This window comes from Saccopteryx bilineata, chromosome 11 (assembly GCF_036850765.1).
Source record: "Saccopteryx bilineata isolate mSacBil1 chromosome 11, mSacBil1_pri_phased_curated, whole genome shotgun sequence".
Lineage (NCBI taxonomy): Eukaryota > Metazoa > Chordata > Mammalia > Chiroptera > Emballonuridae > Saccopteryx > Saccopteryx bilineata.
This window is the reverse complement of record NC_089500.1, coordinates 24,280,949-24,303,981: the sequence shown is the minus strand read 5'-3', so window position 1 is coordinate 24,303,981 and position 23,033 is coordinate 24,280,949. Positions and strand designations below refer to the sequence as shown.

Below are 23,033 nucleotides of genomic sequence, written 5' to 3'. Positions count from 1 at the left end.
CTGGGAGACAGCCCCCAAGTGTTTGCATGTGATTTCTTCATTTTGTGTGACGGGGAGACCGTACAGCCCAGACTGTGCCCCTGAGCGGTGCCTCTCTGAGCTCCCTCTTTTCCTGGTCAATTAGTTCTGCTTTCTTCAGCGCGTACTTGCTGGGCTTCAGGCAGAGAGAGCGGGCGTCACCGCCGTCGGAAGGTGGAAGGGGACAGAGAAAGCATTTTCTCTGATGAGTAACTCCTCTGTGCAGAGTACTAAAGGCAGTTTTCTTAAAATGAGGTCTGGCTATGCCTCAGCTCTGCTAAGAAGTTAGAGATGACTATCTCGGCATTTTTAAAGAGGTGAGCTGGCGAATTCTCTTTCCTCAGGTACATTCTGTTCACACTGCAAGTGGCTTCCTCACCACTGTCGGGCCTTCTCTTTCTAGACAGGAGTTTTCAAAATTTCTGTTTCATAAAGCTTTAAATCAAATAGGTCTTCACATGGAAATCCAATATAAAATATCCATAAAAGTTGTGTCATTTCCAATTCGGTGGAATCGGGCTGGAACTTTCCACCTTGGCTCCTGTCCCCCACCTGACAATTCCCAAGACTGTTCTGTGGAATCCAAGACTCCTTAGATACAGTTTGAAAACCACTATTCTATAAGTTTCCTATGCATGATTCATTCGGAAGGGTCAGAGCATCATAGAGGACCCAATAAAAGCTCTAATAGTGCACATTCCAAAAATAGCAGGAGGCTCACACACTGTGATGAGTCAGCCACGGCGGCCTCCAGCACCATCCTAACAGCTACTAATCGTGTAGCCTCAGAGACAATTTAACCCTCTTGTGCTCTTTTTTTACCAAAATACTTAATAAATGGGGAGATGAGCCTCCATGTCACAAGCTTGCACCAGGTGTATCTTTGTAAACGTCCCATCCAACACTATACCAGATGCCCTTGGTGACATCCAGTTTTCTTGGTCCGGAGAACAAGGCATTTAAAAAGAATTCTACTAGGAAATTCAAAAAGGGTGGGGTGAGCTTCTTCTATAGGTTCACCAGGTTCAAATACCATAAAGGAGGACTCATCGTCCTGGGAGTTCTAGATTAGGATATTCAGAGGCCTCTTCCTTCATTGGGTCTCAGTTGCAGCTCTAATCTTTGAGAATGATGAAAGGCATTCCTACCGAGAAGTTGAAATAGCTGTGACTTGGACAGCCATCAGATACGCACACCACCATACAAGCATGGGTTATATGCGCAAGGTTACTCACGGACTTAAAAAAGGAAAAGGTAAAAGCTCTTCTACCTGCATAACTAGGGGTATTTGTTACAGATCTAACTGGTAAATATTAGAACCCCATCATTTAACAAATAATAAAAGAAAAATAAAAGCCATCAAGACTGGGCTTGCCTGGAGTTATATTCAGTTATTATTAGTCATGCTTGTTACTCTTTGGGAAAGAGCCCAAAGCTAAGACTGGATATGTCAGTGGTTTGGGGTTTAACCTTTAAAAGTCCATGAGTCTGAGGGGATTTAGCAAAAGGACTCTCAGCCCAGCGAGGATGGCAGGCTCAGGGGTGCAGCTTGCCTCTTAGGCTAGTGGGAAGCTGGCTGCTTGGCCTCTGCGCCACCCACCCCAGATGCATGGGCAGTTAGAAGCAATGCCTCTTGAATTGTAAGGTTGTTTTATGGGGACGTGACTGCAGCCTCACTAGGAAGGTGAACCCGTGTAGCAGTCTAAGTTCCTATTTGCACACAGGTAATGGAAGCACAGGGGAAGACTCCATCACCCTGCCTAATATCCTCTTGATTAGGAGTTCTCCTGGAGCATACGGACAGCCTCTTAGAGGGGAAGGCTTGTGTGTGTGTGAGTGGGGGGGGGAGTTTATTTGCTGGAAAAGAGGAGACAGAGGAGACTAGAGAGTCTGTTCCGTCTCGTTTTCATCCCTAATGTGAGAGGGCCACGTTAGGGTGCTAGAGGTGTGGGGCCAGTGGGAATGTGGGATTCACTTTATAGGGAGTAAAATCAAGCCTGAATATGTGAATAAGCCCATAATTAGGGAGTGGGGGCAGGCCCAGGGCAAGCACATGTGCGTTCTCCCGTCCAGCCCCATGAATGGCCTTCTGCACGCCCGTGTTCCATCAGCCTTCCCTCTAAGGAGAAGCTCCCTGCTGGTTTCATTTTGCCTCCTTTACTACAGTTTCTACATGTCCTCCCATGGGCCTGAAAGAGTTGTGGCTTATTCACGAAGAATGGTTCCAGAGACTGTTGCTTGGTGGAAATCACCTTAACCATCTCTCCTTCTCTCTGTCTGACCCGACTTCCCTTGCAACACTCCTCTCCGCTTTCAGAACCTCCCAGTCCCCAGGGGTTAGGGCATCTAACACTTCCTTTGGTTTATATACAAATCTTAGGGTTTGTGGCTCCTGGTTTTCCACTGAATAAGTCACTCTTCCTGGGCCTCGGTTCTGTTTTTGCCAAGATCGAAGTGAGGTTAGTTGGTTTCTGAAAACCTCAGCCCCACAGATGACTAGATGTTTGTCTTGGCTTTCTGGAACATCGCCTTCCACATGGCTGCCCTGAACTGTTTTGTGGGTTGAGGGATCGGGGTGGGATGGGGTTCAGGTTCCACCCTATCACCAAAGAAGGAAGGAAACGATGCTTCAAAAAATGAAGGGGGAGGAAAAGATCTATTTCTTATGAAATAAGAAGAGAAAATGAGAACAGAGTGAAAGTAAGGAGAGGAGCACATGAAGTAGAAGTCTTATTTAATGAAAGGGTTGTCTTTAAGGGCAGTCAGCAGGCAGGAAGGCAGCTGTGGCAGGGTGGCCCCAGGCCCAGGGAAGTCCCCAGGTGATGCAGGCTGTGACTGTATTGGGGAGCCTTTTGCTGAGAGGGCAGGACAACAGCAAGAGAGCAGAGAGCCTCCAGGAAGCTGAGGGTCTCTCTCCTCTCACCTGCTTAGGGCCCCACAGCTTTCTTTATCCTTGGATCCTCCCTGCTTCCCTGCTTCCCGCCCTACCCTTCAGGCTTGGAGAGGCCACAAAAAAAGAACTTTGGCCTCGAGAGAAAACTTCAGCTCCTCCAAAATGGAAAATAGGGTCATCATCCTAATATTTTGATCACAGACTCTTCCCGAGAGAGGCTGGATGTGGCAGGAATGGCAATGGCCTGAGACAGGGTCCCAGAACATGCCTGGCTCCACCAGGGAGATGAAAGAATTTTCTCCTCCCTTTCCTTTTAAATGTAATTCTGTCTGCCCTTCTCCGCCACACCCGCTCAACCCACTCCCTGGAGCCTTGCAGACACTTAGCCGTCCTGAGAAAAGGCAGGATCCTTTTCATTAACTTCAGCCTGATTGAAGTCCCCAGAGCCCCCGGTGCCAGGGCCATCCATTCCCCTCCCGCTCTGCCTCTCTGCCTAGGAGCCTCCCCACTCAGCCGGCTGCTCCAGGCAGCGAACAGTTTTCCAAAGGGACAGAGTGAGGATGGGGTCTGCTCAGTGGCACAGGCTGGAGAAAGCCTGGATCTGTGCTTTTTAGGTCAGTGGTTGTATGGAGGGCCATGCTCATCTCTGCTCGCCTGCGCCTCAGTTCCCCCTGAACTGCCAAGCACGTCCCTCTCACCTCCAGGATGGAGGCCAGCAGTCAGTTGTGTCAGGCTGTGAGGGTTGGACTGGGCCGAGACGGTCAGGCGAAGGTCTCTGCAGTGGGGCTACGGGACCCATGCGGGCCTGTTGTTAACAAGCAGTGTGATCTTGAAGTCTTTTATCAACTTCTGCAAAATAAGGACCTAGTCTGGAGCTTTAACATCTGTTTTGGTGGCAGAGCATTCATTTTCAAATGGAATTGCATTCCTGAAAGAGGGGTGAAGGGAGGGAGAGGTGGAGACCTGTCCACACCACCTTCCCGTGTCCCAGTTCTGCAGCAGGGGTGGCTTCTGAGCCCTCTGGGGACACAAGGATGTCCTCATCCACCCAGGAACTGTCCCCTTCAGCTCCCGACACTGTAAGAATGGAAGTCACTTTGGAGGACCAGATCTGCAACTTTAAAAGATAGGAGAATTTCTTGTCCTGTGTTTGTAACCCACATCTGAGCAGCATCCTTCAGTGCACAGGGCCAGCTTTTCCTTTCCTGGGTGCAGGGTATATGGCGTCAGGGAAATAATCAGCAGGGAAGGAGAGTGTTCAAGGAGCAGAGCCTATGTTTTGCCCAAGAGCTCTTGTGTTTGATTGGAGCATGCGTAGAACCCGGAGCCGGGAGGCAAGGATTTGGGGCTGAATGATGAGGAAAGGCAGACTTCTGTACCCTATTCTTAGGGAACCCTTGAGAGAGAAGGTCACCAGACTTAGCTTGGTGTTTTCCCAGGTCAGATAGCACCTGAAAGGCATGCTAGTTGTGAGTAGATGGTGCAGGATCAACAAGGTAGGGAATTCAGAAGGTTTAGAACAGGGGTCCCCAAACTTTTTACACAGGGGGCCAGTTCACTGTCCCTCAGACCGTTGGAGGGCTGGACTATAAAAAAAACTATGAACAAATCCCTATGGACACTGCACATATCTTATTTTAAAGTAAAAAAACAAAACAGGAACAAATACAATATTTAAAATAAAGAACAAGTAAATTTAAATCAACAAACTGACCAATATTTCAATGGGAACTATGGGCCTACTTTTGGCTAATGATATGGTCAATGTCTGGTTCCATATTTGTCACTGCTAGCCGTAACAATTGATATAACGCGCTTCTGGAGCGTGACGCGTGCATCTCATGTCACTGAAAACAGTACTGTACGTGAGCGACGCTGCGCTTTGCGGTACCACCACATATAGTACTCCACATACAACAGCTGCATCCTGTGCTCCTCTCACTGACCACCAATGAATGAGGTGCCCCTTCCGGAAGTGCGAAGTGTGGCAGGGGCTGGATAAATGGCCTCAGGGGGCTGCATGCAGCCCGTGGGCCATAGTGTGGGGACCCCTGGTTTAGAAGTTACTGGATCACTGTCCTGATGCCACCGCTCTGCCTCCCCCGACCCACCATCAGATAAGCTGTGACCCATCGGAACTTCGAGGGGCCCACTGAACATTCTGCTTCATCCCCAGGAAGACGAAATACCCTCCCTCTGTTCAGCCTCTGTTGCTTTCATACTTTCTTTTCTTCAATTTAACCTTTGACTCCAGCACTGAAGTATAAGCCAATATTCTCTCATAAAAGCTGCAGCGGATAGAGAGGAGAGTTTGTTCCCATCGCTGATTGATTCATTCAGATATCTGAGTGCCTGCTTCAGGCAGGAAATGCTCGAGATGCTGAGTGCCACTTCCTCTTGTTGCTTTGAAGGATGTCGCAGGCCCTCCCTCACAAATCTCTTCTCCAGACTCAGCAGCTGAGTTGCTCTAGCCCTCACTGCCAGGCCGACAGTATTCCCCACTTTCCCTTTCGGCCTTACCGACTAATTGTATGTCCAGATTCCTCAGTACTTTGAGAAATGCAGAAGTTATATGAGATAGTAACCATGGCCTTGTTAAGGTGGGGGGTGGGAAATACACACACACACACAACACCACAAAACAGACCTTTAAACAACTCAGAACAAAATTGCATGAATCTGGCTCCTTCTTAAGAGAAGAAAGGAGGGTCGAAGGGTTCCAGGGAGGTGGGATAGGTCCCGACTTTGTTGAGCTAGGGATGTTATGAATAGTAACCCAAAATGTGATATCTCTCTTTCCAATTAAATAAATGGAGCTGGTTATTTCTCAAGTCCAAAGCTCTACTGACATGAGGAAATAGTGCATCTGATAAGAGGCTTTCCAATACCCTTGTGGTTATTTGCAGTTGTGGTGGCAGAACTAGGAGGAGCTAGACCTTTTGGCCTCTACCTGCTGTCTACTTGAGGAGCCCTGTTAAAAGGTTGTAGAAGAGTTTTTGCCCACTGCATTCCAAGGTCCTGAGATTTTGAGATTTGATTTCTATATGCTAAGACACATTGGTGTCCTTATCCTTAACGAGGTCACTTCCATACTCGTACCTCACACTGGCCTTTCTGTTCCTCCTCCCCAAGTTCATCCTAACCTGTGCTAAGCTCATTAGAAGACTAGGCTGTACTGAGAAGACCTGAAGAGTGGACGGTCATTACCAATGAAATAAAACAACCTCTGGGCAGGAGGTTCAGTTAAGGGTCATTCATAGGGATACGTGTTTTATGTTACTGTTATTTAACTTCCGTAAGCCTCAACTTTTCCATCCATTAAGTAGAGATACTTTCTCTTTCATGATGAAGCTGAGAAGATTAAAAATGTTATATAGAACAGCAATCACTGAACACACAGGGCACTCAGGGAGTAGATATTCAATGCATGATAATGCCCTCCCTTCTTGCTCACTGCCAGCTGTGGCTGGTGACGGTAGATGCAAATGCTGAGGGAGCTGTGCTGGTGTTGGTGAGTCCCTTTCTTCATGTTTCTGTTCTTGCTACTGCCCCCCCCCCCAAAGTGCCTGTGTCAGCTGCCCTTCCATGTTCAAGGCTCAGTTCAAACACCATCTTATTTCAGCAACCCCACCCTGACCTTTCTTGCCTTTTGTTCACGGTTTGACACTCACATTCTACTATGCTCTGCTCATACTGACATACACATCTTATCCTTTGGCCAAATTATAGGTTCCTTACAGATAGGAACTAAATCTCATCATGTTTGGCACTTAGTGTCTACTCAAGTCCCCCTATGGCTTGTTGGCTGTTTCATTACAGAAGGGCCAAACTGGCACTCTGTCAAAGTGGTGCCACCTTCTCAAGGTACCCTCTGCATGGAGAGCTGACCCTCAGCCCTGGGTGGGGGAGAAAGGTACAGCTCTTCCATTCTGCTCTGTCTCCGTGGTCATTCTCCTATCTCCATCATTTCTGGCAAAGTCATTTAGAGAAGCTCAAAAAGTCCTGTTGAGCTTTGCTGAAGACTGATGGCACTAGAGCCCATCATGACTCCCTCTGTCTCTTGAACCAAACAAAAATATTATTACAGCAAACATGATATCTTTACTGTTTTTTGCAAACTCTCTCCGGGCCTAACAAAGCTAGCAGTCACCTTGGATCAGTGTTAGCATTTGCCCTTTGTCTCTGTACACCACACCTTCCCAGCACTTCTGAGCAGAAATAAAGAATGTTATTTCATTCAATTAATCATATGAGTCTATGGAGTGCTTTCTGGAGAGGATGCAAAAATGTTTAAACCTTAACTTTACCCTTTATTACTGATTAAACACAGAGATACAGAAGACATATAAACTTGACTTTTCCGTTTTAATACTATACATGATCATTTTAGGCATAAGCTATAAATACAGAAATAGTATATAGGATCAAAGATGTATGATAAACGGAAATTGGGTCACATATAGCTGAGTCATGCAAAGGTCATTTTTTCTGGTCTGATTAATGTGCACGCGTGCACGCGCACACACATGCAGAAGGAGGAGGAGGAGCGGGAGATGCAGCTCTCCCAGATGAAATGGGCTATTAACTGTCTCTTTAGCTTGTGGTATTGGAGACTACTTTGACAATAGGAAGGAAGTCAGGGACCCTCTTCCTAAGGAAGTGTATACATCTATAAACACATACTTGCGGTCTCGGGGGGTCTGGATCTGCCGATGTCCATCCAGAGATCATGATCCCTAACTGAAGACCCTGTGAAGCATTGGTGGCACTTGTAGGAAAGGTAGGAGAGACAGTAGAGAGGGGTAATGCAGTCAGAAATGGGTGGCCACAAGGTGGGAAGGTCTTTGGGTCGAGGTTCCTAGCCCAAAGGCATGCTTACCTTTGGCCGTTCTGCTGCTTTAGCTCCGGATCTAGGCTCAGGCAAGTCCATCGCTGATCTGTTGTACTGGGGAGACTGTATGTGAACTTGAAGAAGCATCACTAAGGAAAATTTCTGTGTTCTTTTCCAGCTCCTCACAGCCAGTGACCTCGCAGCCAGTGACCTCAAAGGATTTCAGCCACAGGTAAGTCCCAGGACTCTTGTTATGAAGTTTGGGAGAATGAAATGCTTTATACCTTGGTCATGTGCAAACAACGTTGGTATCTGGGCGGAAACACCCACCTGGGATTTCCACCTTCTCCGATTCAAAGTGCCAACCTTGACCGTGACCTCGTAGCTTTCCCTCTCCCTTCAACTCCTCTCTCTTCACGTCGTGATCAAAACAACCCTTTTCTCTCTCTTTCTCTCAGTATTTTACCGTGAGGAAAAAATATAGACCAAGATGTTTGGAATGTGTGTGGTCCTAGGTGACTTGGCTTAGAAAGGATTAGGCCCAAGAAGTAGAGGATGGCGCAGGGCTGGGTTGTTTCTCTGCCTTTCTCTTTTTTGAGACAGGATGATCACATTTATATAATCTTTGTGTGCCCAAGCTTTGGTCTGGCAGCCATGTTCATCTCAGACTCCTGAAGATGGTTGAACTTTGCTCATCTTGGTGGGTTTTGCTGATCTTAGTTAAGAAATTGCCGTTATTCTCTCTGGCGAGAATGCTGTTTGAAGGTTGCCATGAGCAAACCACAAGAGAGCACAAGGGACTTCCTTGACAACAAGGAAGATGGACAGTCGCCCTCCCGGTCCTTAGAAGGGCTCTTACTATTTACACAACACACATTCACACCGTACAGACGCCCTCTTGTTCCCCGTGGACCCAGTGCAGACAGAGCTTGTATCTAAAGAGGGGTAAACCATAGAGTGATGGCTACGGTGCTCTGTCTCCACTCCTGCCCCCTTTCAATTTGACTCTTCCTCTCACTCCTCAACTCGGTGCTGCCGAAGGTCCCAATGTGCTGTGCCTTTGTAAGGAGAGACCTCTTAGCTCATGGCAAAAAACTATTGGGATTAGAGCAAATAATTTCCTAAAAGCAAGGATTGCATGTATCTGGGAATGCTTTCTTCTTTAAATGTTTCACATTCAGGAGCTCACAGTGCCCTCCCTACACTACCCCTCTGGGGGTACATCCTGTGAGCCCCCTTGTACTGCTGGGGAAACTGAGGACCAGGGTCCTGATGACAAGTGGCTTCAATTGACAAAGAAAAATAGGGACAAGGTCAGAGACTGGGAAGTGAGAGGCTCCAAGGAAAGAATGAACAAAGCAGCAAGCCCTCTTGGTGAGTCGAGGAGAAGTCCTTGTACCACTTGGGGTATTTCACTCAGTTTGTAGATCCTCTGTCAAGGATACAGTGAGGCTTTAGAATAGGTCATCAGTAAGCCTGTTTGACAACTATGGAAAACTGGTAATTAATTCAATTACTTATTCACATATTCACATAAACTTCCAGGGGTGCTCAGGGAATGTAAGACAAGAACAAAAGAAAATCAGCATTTAACCATAGCCCACCCATCTCCACACCTACCTCACACACAGTAGCATCCCAGCCAAATATTTATTTTTGTCTGAATTTTTATAAAAATAAAAGGGAAAAATGCTTTGTGTGATGTTGTTTGGCAGCTCAAAAAGGGTACATGGTGGAGACAGAGTTTCTGAAAGATGTGTGTGTGTGTGTGTGTGTGTGGTTTGACATTGTTGTTTTCTGAGATGATCTGTACTCACCACATTTGTCAAGTCACATTTCTAGATTAGGTTTAAACTGACTTATTATCCCTTTGAGTAGTGAGTTTTTTTTCATGTTCGCTGACCCCCGGGAGTGAGTTATTTTCAAAAAATGAAATTAGTTCCAGTTATAGTTTTATTAACTTAAAATCATGTTTGTTTGATAACCAATTTATGGAAACAAGAAGAACATACATTTGCCTTTTTGTAATGTTTGCCTTACACATTTTTAAAATAAATCGATCATACTCTGGATGGTCAGGAGGCACGAGGACATACATGAACGTTCATACTACTCAAAGGGTTAAGCGAAGTGAAAGTTAGAGAGATTTGCGTGCATCTATAACATCTGAAGCCATAACCCTAGAAAGGAAGCTGCCCTGCCCCCCCCACCCCCCACACACATGAGCAGAGCTGCTGGTACAGATGGCTCGCCCCCTGGTTCTGTCTGACCTTTCCACATTAGTCCACTTGTGTACCATCGCCCTGCAGCTGGAAGCACAAATCCATGTATTCCATTCCTCGGGTTGCGTGTTCCTGAGTCCAGGAAGCCCTGGAATGCTGTGGCCAGTGTGTGATGCTCAGATCAAAGTGAATTCTCCAGTGTTATTTCTAAATCAGAAAGACCTGGCTGTGACTCAAGTCAGTACTACCCTTTGGGTGCTTTACCAGACAAAAAGGGAACGCTGCCTGTGTGCTTTGGGCGGCCCTCACCTTACAGACTCACTGCAGACTCATTGGCTTCTACTGTTAGTTTTCCCTTCTCTCTTTGGGTTTCAGAGGAAACCAAGTCCCGCGCATCAGGATGTTCACAATAATTCTTGGGTTTCTTCCCTTCCAGGAACTGTCACTGACTTTCAGGAGAGGAATGCGTTGAGGACCCCTCTCCGGGGTAACTGTACTCAAGCTTGTCAGCTTTCACATGGTCCACACTTATCACTTGCCTGGAAAAGGTGGTGGTGTTTTTTTTTTTTCTTAATGCCTGATCTTGCTGCAACCTTATAGGGAAAATTGTCACGATTTCCCAGCAAATCTTGATGAGTCTCAGCTTTGAAAGTGTGGACAAGGGCAACTGTATTGGGCTAGACTGTTCTCTTTGTCTCTGTCCTATCTGCTTCCAGATAGGAGAAAGGAGGTCAAGGAAGGGACTCTCTGCCTTTCTCCCCTTGACTTTGGTTTGCAAAGACACCACGCTCATTCGTGGGAATGAACACCATACTCTGCAGGTAGAGTCTGACGGCTGATGCTAAGATTCTGACGTTGTAACTTGCTGTAAGAGTTCTTCCTGGTTGGTGAGCTTGGCCCCTGGACCACAGAGGGTAGTACTGTACCCTAGAGTCCGGCCAGGGCTGGCAGGTGGCTGACTTCAGCAAGTCCAAGATCTGAAAGGCACGAATGAAAAAGCTTCTGAAGTTCACACCAAAAAGCACCCCAAAAGTTTGGTTTCCTCCAAACACATCTTTCATTTTTCACCATCCTGTTCTTCTTGCCTTTGGAAGGAATGGCACACTTGAATCCTTCCTTTCTGGTCTGCAGGTCCCTCATCCCCCTTAGCCAGATGAACCACTCACCCCCAAAGGAGCGAAAGCAGGCGTCTCATTTCCTTTCATAGAAGCCTGACAATCGTAGGCTTTTCTCTCTCCATGTCTCTTTTTGTCCTGTTTTCCCCCTCATTATAAAAGCTATATACGTGTTCACTGTAGAAATTCGGAATGGCTGAAGGTGGTTAGAAGGTACAAAGTTCCACTTATAAAATATAATAAGTCTTGGGTGTGTACAGCATGGTAACTCTAGTCAATAATACTGTATTGCACATTTGACAAATTCTATGAACATAGATCATCACAAGAAAAATAATTAGTAACTGTGTGTACTAATAGATGTTAATTATTAAAACATTTTAAAGGAAATTTGGGAAATACAAAAAAAATATAAGAAAAGTATCTTTTAGTGACACACCCAGAAATACAGATAATGACATTTTGGGATATGGTCTTGCTGTCTTTGTTGTACATAGACATACACATGGATGGATTTTTAAAAAAACGACGTTTTATTTTATATGCTTTTTTGGTTACCTTCTTTCTTGTTTGTTTGCACACTCCCGTGTCGCTGGAAAATCTTCGGCGGCAGGCTATTTTTGTCCAATTGCTAGTGCCATCATTTATTTACCACTCCCTTCTTATTAGACATTCCATTCCTTTTGCAGGCTGAACTCTCCAGGAGCAGTCTAAGGCAAATGCTAGATCCAGCACCCACATCTAGGACACAAATAGCATCCCAGGCTTCTTGGCATTTATTTCTTCTTTGTTTCTTAGTTCCCACAGGGATGCAGCAGCGGCTTAAACTTTGCAGGGGTCCATTCATGTAGGTGTGCACGTGGGCATTGGTATCTGTGCTTATAAGGACCCTGGTGAGGGGAGGAAGTGGTGAAGAAATAACCATGTGAGGCCCGAGCTCAGATGCAGGTTTCACATGCCCAGCCACCACGCTGGGAAAGCTACCTTGCAAAGACCCATTCCCCACTGGCTAAAGCATTTGGCTGAGAACCTATAGTGCCTCCCTCTGCCTCAACTCCGTTTCCTCCGTTTCTTCTACCGTGGTGGTGTAGAAGGGGAAGCCACCACCATGGTAATTTAAAAAACAGGTTGACTTGTTTTGAATTCACCGTGTAATATCTACTTTGCCATTTGGGGAAGGACTATCCCAAAGGAAGGCAGTGTATAGAAAAATCCTGCTCCTGATGCTTGCTTGAATCCCTCCCTCAATTTCAACCCTGGAAGAGGAGAGATACCACCCAGAGCAGTAGTTCTCAACCTCAGTTGCAGGTGGGAGTTTTGGGAGGAGCTTATAAAAATGACAGGAGTCCAAGTCTAATGCCATTGGACCAGCCTGGGAGGAGTCCAGATCTTGGCGTTTTCAAACTCCCCAGGACCCAGGATCTAAATTAACCTCATCATTAAAAATAAATAAAGGCCCTGGCTGGTTGGCTCAGTGGTAGAGCGTCGGCCTGGCATGCGGGGGATCCGGGTTCGATTCCCGGCCAGGGCACATAGGAGAAGCGCCCATCTGCTTCTCCACCCCCACCCCTTCCTTCCTCTCTGTCTCTCTCTTCCCCTCCCGCAGCCAAGGCTCCATTGGAACAAAGATGGTCCGGGCGCTGGGGATGGCTCCTTGGCCTTTGCCCCAGGTGCTAGAGTGGCTCTGGTCGCGACAGAGCGACGCCCCAGAGGGGCAGAGCATCGCCCCCTGGTGGGCAGAGCATCGCCCCCTGGTGGGCAGAGCGTCGCCCCCTGGTGGACGTGCCGGGTGGATCCCGGTCGGGCGCATGCGGGAGTCTGTCTGACTGTCTCTCCCCGTTTCCAGCTTCAGAAAAATACAAATAAATAAATAAATAAAAGAAGAAGACTGCAGCACAGAAGGAGTCTTGAAAGAGGAGATAAGGTAAAGGATCAAACATTTAAATAGTGTCTACCCTGTGTCAGGAATACGCCATGTGCTTCTCTTGCCCCCTGCCCTCTGAACCCCACACCAGCTCCTTACCCCCACTTTCCTGGAGGAGGAAGCCATTGGTCCAGGCTGAGCAACGATGGCCAAGCACGAACTCTGTGAAGCCTGTGCTCGTCCCCTGCTATTTCCCCACAACCATTGAGATTTGCCAAGTATTTAAATAGCCTCGTGAGCCTGTCTGAGTTCATGGCCTCCTCTGCTTGACACCGAGACACTTTCTGGATTCCAGAAAATATCCAAAAAGATCTAGCTTTGTGACACCAATGTGACCCAGTACAGAATGCGTATCATTGGCGAGCATACCTAGTGCCACAAGTTCCCCTGACTTCAGGAGTGACGCTGGTCCCACTGAGTCTTTGCTGCTCAAGTTCCTGCTTAGTGAATCCAGGCCCTTTTCTCTCTTCGACTCCCCTCTCCTCGGCTGCCATGTGCCCTTGCTCTGCGATTCGGTTCTGTCCAGAGCCTGGGCCACAGACCAGTGCCAGCCTTTCATGTGCTTTACTGGCTCACAATGACGTCGTCAAGAAGCAGAGAGTGCTTAGAAATGTTTATAGGAACTTGCTGTTTTTTATGATATCCAAGCATGTGACCATTTTCCTACTTACCTTTTAAAATATTTTATCAAAGTATGTTGGAAGAGAAAACATTGGTAATTCACCAAAAATCATTTAAGAAGCTCTGTTCTAATTATGCAGTTTTCTAGTTTTATTAAGAGGGTAGGGTCTGGACATTTTTTTTTTTTTTTTGCCTTCTTCTATGAGCTCATGTGAATATATTTGTATTATGAATAATTTTCCTACTGCCAAGAAAAAATAAAAAGCTCCAGCTGTAAGGGTGTCTTTCTGACTACTTGTAAGAAACCTACACAAAACATAGATTTTCCCCATCATTCCTAAGGCAATGCACTTAATTATTTTTCTTTCTGAACATGGACATCTGTGACCAAAATAGATCATTTGTAACAAAAATAATTTGTTCACCTGCACACACATGCTCAGCTCTGAACCCAAAGGACAGTATCACTCATCTTACATGAAATCCACAGCTTATAGTACAGGTGTACATCGTACTGCCTGCTGGACAAGGCTTTTAGTGGACTTTTTCTTTTTAAAACCAGCATTGGTATTTGGTCCCGGAGAAAGTTCTCCAGGTGTTTCCAGAGGGTCTGGCCTTACGAGGGGATAGTCTGAAGTTTTAGTAAATTCTCTTGGGATACTCAATCTCTTTAGAATTTAGGGGATATTTTGTTTCTCCCAAGATGTTCTGACCATCTGATGGCTGCATGCATGGAAACTCAACTTCACACAAACTAACATTTAGAAGTTTATGCCTGAAGAATTGATAGGTGGCAGGGGGGTGTTGGGAGAGGCAGCGTTATTCCCAGGCAGGAAGGTTTTTTCCACTTTGTCGATGGTGTCAGCATAAGTTATCTCTGGTAGTGTATTCAAAAGTGATTTAGCCTTCTTTCTTTTCTTTTTTTTTTACAGACACAGAGAGTCAGAGAGAGGGATAAATAGGGACAGATAGACAGGAATGGAGAGGGATGAGAAGCATCAAACATTAGTTTTTCTTTGCAACACCTTAGTTGTTCAGTGATTGCTTTCTCATATGTGCCTTGACCGTGGGCCTTCAGCAGATTGAGCAACCCCTTGCTCGAGCCAGAGACCTTGGGTCCAAGTCGGTGAGCTTTGCTCAAACCAGATGAGCCCACACTCAAGCTGGCGACCTCGGGGTCTCGAACCTGGGTCCTCTGCATCTCAGTCTGATGCTCTATCCACTGCGCCACTGCCTGGTCAGGCATGATTTAGCCTTTTAAAATCTGATTTAAGCTTTACTTTTAGAGTAGAAGTGAGGCCAGCCCATGGGGCTTCACTTTGAATACCATCCTCTTCTCTTTCAACTATAGCTTTCTCATCTAAAACAAAACAAGAAGCATAGCTACCAAGGGCGCAGAATGAGATGATTTCTCTGATCCCCTGAGACTCAACGTATAATTTACTCTGTAACTTCTTCCTCTGTCTTCAGACTTCTAGTTTTCTATTCTTGTCTTTCCCTCCCGTCCTCTGGTACGGAGACTTCAGTCTGAGCTTCTTAAAAACTGTCTTGTAATTCTACCCTTTTAGGCCTGGAGTCATTGATGTTTCATGATAAAGCCCAGATATCTATGTATAATAGCAGATTGACTTACAGGGTTAGATTTCCCTGTGTCTACATTTTACTGTGATGTATAACTTTGTTCTATACATTTTTAGGTCTAGGAATGACTCACATACAGAAAATGCAAATTCACAGACCACCTTTAGGACCTGAAAGACGCTGTCTCCGCAGTTGCTTTAACAGGGCGGTTTCAAACCTACCTGCTGGGAAAGAAGGCCCACCTCTCCCAACAAAAAGGCGTCTCGCTTTTTAAGTTCTTTCCAACCCTCCTGCCCGCTCACATTTCAGCCTTCCTGCCCTCCCACCCATCTTCGCAACCCCTGTCTAACTATCATGTACCAGACAAAAGGGATGGATTGAGAAGTGTCAGGAAACCCTCACAGGAGAGGGGCCCGTCAGAGTGGAACAGCTTGCCGCCCTCAACGGCACCTTCCAGCCATCTGCTTGCTTGCATTCAGAGGCTGTAGCACGTCTGCAAATAGCCCCTACCACGGTTTTCTGATACTTCCCTGATAACGGCCAACCCCTTCCTCTTTTTCCAGCTCTGCACCTGATCTTCCTTCTCCACCTCCCCCCTTCCTAACAGAGCTGCTGGCGGAACTATGTTTCCAGCAGGTATCCCAGGCCAATGAGATGAGGAAACTTTGTGATGCCGCTATAATCTCTGTCACTATGTATAGTAAAAATCGATGTTCATGTGGTAACATAACACCAGTTTCTCCTACCCTGCTGTATCCAATAACTTGCACAAAGAGCATGTCCCATTACTTTATCATTTAGGAGTTAAGGGCAGTGATTCTGGACTCAGACTGATATTCGAATCACAGGTCTGCCCTGGGCTGTGTGACTTTCAGAAGTTATTGACCTTGTTACTTAGTGGAAGGGTGCATACCTCATGGGATTTTGGAAAGGACTCAGTATAGGGCCAAAGAAGAGTGTCTGGCATCTGGTAAACACTTCATTAATACACACTATAATTCTTATTCTTCTTTTTTGTTAATTTTAAAAATTTATTTTAGAGAGGGGAGAGAGAGAGATAGAGACAGGGAGAGAGACGGAGAGAGAGAAGGAGGGAAGAGCAGAAAGCATCAACTCCCATATGTGTCTTGACCAGGCAAGCCAGAGGTTTTGAACTGGCGACCTCAGCATTCCAAGTCGATGCTTTTCCACTGTGCTACTACAGGTCAGGATCATATTATTCTTAGAAGCTACGAAGTTTAAATTCCGCCTGGACCACTAATGTCAGGGTTCGAGCATAAATTGCAGCTTCTGAGCCAACTGCCTTGGGCCCACTGGTCTCAGTGTAATTCTGGACATCCACCTTGGCTCCAGCTGCGGAAGAATCATAGGCCCAGTGATTTACTGCAGAGAACCGGCCCGAAGGGCATTGTATGGGTGCTGTCAGGACTCTGCGTGAGGGCTTAGGGAGTTTGGGGGAGTTTGTAGTATGACTTTTACATCCGTAAATTCAGTTGTTTCTGTCTCCATTTAAAAAAAAAAAAAGAGATGGTGTGATCCAGGAGTATGTGGGTTTTGGATTTTGTAGAGTATTAGACTGAGATGGCACCTGCAGATAGGAGCCCTGCTGGCTGCAGAACTCTGGGCTCCGGTAAACAGTCCATCCCTGCGCGTGACAGGGCAAGTAGCTTGCTGATGGGAATGAGAGGTTTGTGTCCTAAAGCCAGCTGTTTGGAAAACACAGCTGGTGAACTTTGGCTTTCTCGCCCTTCATCTGGGTAGGAACAGAAATGCCAGAGTGAGGCATAGGGCATGAGCACTGAGTTAAAAAAAAAAAAAAAAGAATCTTATGTGCTTCCAGCAAAAAGTAGTTCTCTATAGATATTTGTAGAGCCCATTCTAGCAATATGTGTGTACCAGGAGTAAAAACAGATGCCCCAAACAAAAATGCATGTCTCCAATTCTGTTTCCCTAGTACTTTCTGGTCTTGGGTTATAATGAAGATGTCTCCATTGTCCTGTATTTGGAGCTAAGAAGTTTGTAAGCCATTTTTAGGGCAACCAAATCTTTGAAGATTTCCGTGTCTTTCACTATTGCGAAGTTTATGGCATTCATAGTAGGAGTGTTCAGGTACCTCTGAAATTGGGACTAGAAATACACAGCTTTGGGTTAAATCAGAGTATGATTCACCTGCTGCCAACCTCTTGCCTTCCTGGCATCCTGTGAAAGGTGACTGAGACATGGGGTCCTCGGAGAAGTGGAGAGAATGCTGAAACCAGAAACGCCTGTGAAATCTCTGCCTGCAGGCGTCTGGAGAGCCTGTGCATTTTATTCTTGATAAACTCCAGCAGAAAAGAGCAATCAGCTACATGGGAGCAGGACAAATTAAATGGCTGAGTATTATTTCAAAGGAGAGCTTGGGCAGCATCAGAAATTTCCCATCAGCTATAATAACACCAATTACTTTGCCAATTGTAGATTCCGTCGCGATGTGTTTAGCACAATCAGGCGTCGGACTCTGGCAGGGGCCTGATGGGTTTTGTTTACTCTGAACGTGCATTTGTAGAGCATCTTTTGCACCCAGAGGCTTAGTGCTCTGAGCATCCTCCGCTCAGGCCAGATTCAGACACAGCTGAGGGAGATTATCTCTGAGATGGAGGCAGGCGCAGGCTGGGCAGACTGGACCCAGTGTCCTCTCTCGCTGGAGAATAGCCAGGATTTAAATACAAAGAGCACAGCAGCTGGGTGTGGTAGTTCTTAGCGATGTGGCGATTTCCAGAAAACCTCTCTGTAGATTACCCAGCTAGTAAATAAATGTAAATTACTAATGATGAGCAGGGCTTTCTGGCATGCTGAAGCATTGGACAGATCACCATTAAACAATAATAACAAACATGAAGCCCTGGGAAAGAGGGAACCAGCCAAGAGTTTATTAAGCCTTAAATACTGACAAATGGGGCGGGTTGGGGGTGCAGGGGCTTCTATTGTCTTCCATTTGGTGTGCTATCAAAATACATATCATTTCAAATATGAGAAGAGATCATAAGAGTGAGTGCAATCCCTCCTCCCTCCAACATGTTAGCAGGGAAAAGGAAATTTGGAGAGTGTACAGGAACACTCATTTCTGTTTACATTTGGCTCCGTGGAAATTAATGGGTGTGTGACTGCGGCTACATTGAGTTCGCTGTGATTCTCCATCAGCACTCTCGACTGAGGAAGGCACTGAGCATGGGCGTGCACTGATCGCTCGGTCTGACTGACAGCTGGCGTGGACGCGGTGTCTGTGGCTGCGGGGATGTGTGCGGACGGAGAGGAAAAGGCTGATTTGATTCCACTTGTGCCCAGCTGTCATCTGAGGCCAGAGCCTGGAGGACAATGGGAAACGATTCTCTTCCCTCTGCTTTGTGACAAGCAACCTTTGTGTCATCATATTTTTTTAACCCGCCTTTTCGTCCTTGGGGGAGCCCAGGCTCAAGCCTCTTTGCCTGGGGAAGAAGGGATTCTTCCAAATTCAAAGTGAGTGGTCATCCTCATTGGCTCGCAAGCCCTCCCGTCTCCAGCTGCTGCTGCTGACTCCTTGTCCACAAGACCAGCGCCAGGGCAAGTCCTGCTTCTGATAGGAAGTTAGACACAAGGTCAAGTGGGGACAGGGGATAGGTCCATAGAGTATCAGGTTAGTGTGGCAGGGCTCCTGCTGAGGGCTTCATCGGTCCTGCGCCTAATTCATTTCAGGAGTGTGTGTGTGTGTGTGTGTGTGTGTGTGTGTGTGTGTGTGAACACATGGGTAAGTGTGTACACGTGTTTGTTTCCCCTAAAAGACGTACTTCAACCAGTGCGTTTGGTTTGATACCAGCCTTTCTGCAGGCGGCAGCTGTTCAGATAACGTTTCTGGCTCTCAGATAAGGGGTAAGAGCTTGTCTCTCGCAAACCCCTGGGGACAGAAACAGCCCTCAGAAATCACAAGATAACATAGGAAGCATTAAATGGAGGTGAGGGCGTCAAATCATCCCCTGTTGTACTGAGCGTCAGCTACTCCACCACCAGAGGCAAAGGGAGCTGCCACGTCTGGCCTCCTCATCAGAATGACTTGGACAGTATTCAGGGATCTTCTTGACTGTGGGGAGAGTCATACATTCAAATGTGAACTAAGAGGACAGCTCTGGCCTGGTGACACAGCTCCACCACGAGCGAGGGAGTGTGTTCCAAGACGTACTCATTGAAAGCAGCCCCAGTGGGCTGTGATTGTAGGTCCGCTCCCTTTCAACTGGGGCAGAATCACTGACAGCTTAGCCATGAAAATAAACTCTCCTCTTACAGAAAATACTCTCCTCCTCTTCCTCTATGGCATCCTTTTTAGAATATAAATATGCAATAAACAATCCAGTGTTTTAAGAAATTTGGCCCTTGTGCCAATCATAAGGAATTCCCTTTCCCTAAGTATGTATCAGCTTGGATTTGCTAATCAGAATGTCTGTGCATGAAATACATCTCCACCAGATACAGGACCATCTCCCAAAAGTTATGGCCAGAGAAACTTTTTTTTTTTTTTTTTGGTATTTTTCTGAAGCTGAAAAACGGGGAGAGACAGTCAGACAGACTCCCGCATGCGCCCGACCGGGATCCACCCGGCACGCCCACCAGGGGCGAGCTCTGCCCACCAGGGGGCGATGCTCTGCCCCTCGGGGGGGGGCGGGGTCGCTCTGCCACGACCAGAGCCACTCTAGCGCCTGGGGCAGAGGCCAAGGAGCCATCCCCAGCACCCAGGCCATCTTTGCTCCAATGGAGCCTTGGCTGCGGGAGGGGAAGAGAGAGACAGAGAGGAAGGAGGGGGGGGGGTGGAGAAGCAAATGGGCGCTTCTCCTATGTGCCCTGGCCGGGAATCGAACCCGGGTCCCCCGCACGCCAGGCCGACGCTCTACCGCAGAGCCAACCGGCCAGGGCCCAGAGAAACTTTTAAAGAAGGTATTTCATTCTTTGTACTTGTGGAATGGATAAGGTCACCCTCTAAACCCACTGACAGGTTACAGAACAATAAAAATCACTTATATTTAGGTAGCAGTTTTGTATGCCTTCTTCTACTTGGTGAGCACCAGGAACATGTGAAATAGGCAAGGATAATGAACTCCTTTCCACAGAAGAAAAAGAAGAGGCTGAAGCCGATGAAGTGATTTGCTCAAGGTCCTCAGCAGTTTAGTGGCAAAGTAACAACAGGGATTCACTAAGACTGTCAGACTCTAAAGCCCTTCCCCCCCTTAGTTCTTTGCTCTCCTGTCCACAGATTGTAAGACAACCAGATAGCTATATTGTTCTCCAGTGGCATCTCTGTACATTTTTGTTTTACTGGTAGAAGAGATTTAGAATTTCTCCTAAGCTAATTGTTCCCCAAAGGAAAACTAGAACCAGTGGGAGTTGGTGGAAGAGGTTGATTTCCAGTTTATTTGGGAAATATTTCTCAGCAACGGAAACCTACTCCCATGTGCCTTGTTAGCACCCAATCTCCGCATGCTTTTGAATGGGACTTGAAGGGAAGACAGTATATAGCAAAGGGGTCTCTGCAGATGCAGGTACAAGGTCCAAAAATGAATCTCAGTCTCAGCATTTGCTAGCTTTGTTTGTTCAAGTTAGATGACCTCTCTGAGCCTTAGTTTTCTCGAATATGCAATGAGGGGGCGGGGGAGCAACACTGAGCCCACGTGGTGTAAGAATGATTAAGGGAAGATGTAAGGACCTAGTGTTTTCTCTGGAACCACGTACTTTCTCAATAAATGTAACAGTAAGACCTCTCCAGCTTGGCGTTTTCCAAGTCATTGTATCCCGTGTGTCCCCATCTTTTCCTGCTATCGCTTGTAAACAAACACCCTCTGCACAGGTGAGAAATGCCAGCCCAGCTAGCCCTTCCAGTGGCAGCATTGGGTCTCAATAAAGAACCTTTTAGCACTTCCTTTAGATTCAGAAACCAGAAAAAGGTCATTGGAAAATGGAGCTGGAATCTCCTCAGCAACTCTTCTGAGTAGTTCACAAGTATGCCATTAGGGAAATAGTAGTGATGTTTGCCAAAAGAGGATCTGTCCTCTTGCTCACATGAAACTTCTTCTAGCCTATTACACTAGACCCTGCTGGCATCTTGAAGAGGTCTTTCCAAAAATAAATAGTCCGAGTAATCTGAGTCTCTCGGTATGTCATGAGTTCAGTGCCTAGGTGTGTGTCTCAGTGTCTTTATGGCCTCAGATGACTGTTTAGCACAAGCTTTTCATCTGTACCTTCAGCAGCCATGGCTCCAGCTGTCACTCATGTCAGGTCTCAGTTTCTTTATGTACCAACTAGAAGGGTGTGCTTGAATGAAGCCTAAGAAGCCTTTCAACTCTGGTATTTTGTCCTTTTCCATTCCATTCCATTCCATTTCATTCCTGTAGAGATCAGACTTGGAGAGGCTGTAGAGAATATAAATGAAGGTTTTTAAAAACTGGCGTAGCTCTTCCATAGTGCACTGCTTGGGTCATGGACTACTTAAATTTTTATTTAGTCTGTCTAAGATGTTCCTCAACCCACTTGGATCAAAGCCTTCCCCTTGCATATTTCTTTTTTTACTTGATGCTTGCATATATTTCCTAGTTGGATAGTGTACTTTCATATTCCTATGTAGAAGTGGTTTGAATTTAAAATAAAAAGAGGGTGCTTAGAATTTGTAGCCTTCTGGTCTATACAGGTGCCTTCTGCAGGAAGAGACCTGTCACTTTTCAGGTGTATACAATCCCTCATAAACCTCAGCACCCATGAGAAATACAGAGGAAACCTCTTCTTGGAAAGTTTCATGAGTGTGGCATTTACTTCTCCTCTTGAAAGAGTACTGGACTGAACCTCTTCCTGTTATATTTATTATTAGTTAAAAGGAAACTAAGGACTCTATTTGATATCACACATAAATGACAGCTTTCTAAACCCCCAAAGAGGTTCTCATTGATCTACTCCAAAGTGACTTTCTAATTCCTGGTGTAGGATCTGCTCACATGGAACTTGGCAGAGATCCGGACTTGCAGTATGCTCTTGGGAACGCTTGCCGAATGAATGAATATATTGGTGAATGAGTGAGTAGTGGTACCATGTGGTACTGTGGAAGAATGTGGAGTTTAGGGGGCGATAGAATTGAGTGAGAATTTTATTCTTTATTTTAGTGTGTATATGATCTTGAGAAAATTACTTGACTTCGGTGTTCTCCTTTGTCAAGGGGGACGTGAACTCCTTTTGAGTGTTACTGGAAGGGTTAGAAACGATCGATGTAAAGTGCCTGATACAAGGTAGGTGCCCATTAAAAAAAGCCTTTTTAAGTCTCCTACCTCATGCAGTGCCTGGCACCCAGTGGGCCTTTAGGAAGTGTTTGATGACTGAAGAGAGCCCAGCACCATTCATCCGAGGCCACGAGTCATTCACACACAGAAATTACACCTCCTTCATCTAATGGGCTGCTGTTCGCAGCTGGGGGCGTCCCCAGTCTCCTGGTTGGCACATCGGTCCAGCCAGCCAGGTGTGTACAGCGCTCTCTGGCTATTCTGAGCAGCAGCAAGATTACCTGGGAATTCTTTTCTTAAGGAGAGAAGAAAAGGCTGCTCTGCTAATGAGATTGAGATGACCGAACAGGGGGCCTTTCTCTTTCTCGACTGGGCTCAAGTGGAGGGAGAGCAGGGAGGAGCGTGCAGAGGCCCAGGCCCAGGGCAGTGGCAGGTGTTCAGGATAAGAAGACAAGAACAGGGACTGGCTTGGATCAGTTATTTTCCGGTGAGCACCCAGAGTGGATAAAATTTTCTGACCACTAATAACAGGAAAAGGCACAGGTAGATAATATAATGAGGCT

At 46.4% G+C, this 23,033-nt stretch overlaps 1 protein-coding gene across 2 annotated transcripts in view; it reads left to right on the top strand.

Annotated features, from left to right (window-relative positions):
- Positions 1-23,033, top strand: part of SETBP1 (SET binding protein 1) — a 354,245-nt gene that overhangs the window by 180,016 nt on the left and 151,196 nt on the right. For both annotated transcript variants that reach the window (XM_066247591.1, XM_066247592.1), the window contains one exon: positions 7,921-7,974. In XM_066247591.1, the coding sequence (XP_066103688.1) occupies positions 7,921-7,974 (54 nt within the window). The remainder of the gene's footprint in view (positions 1-7,920; positions 7,975-23,033) is intronic.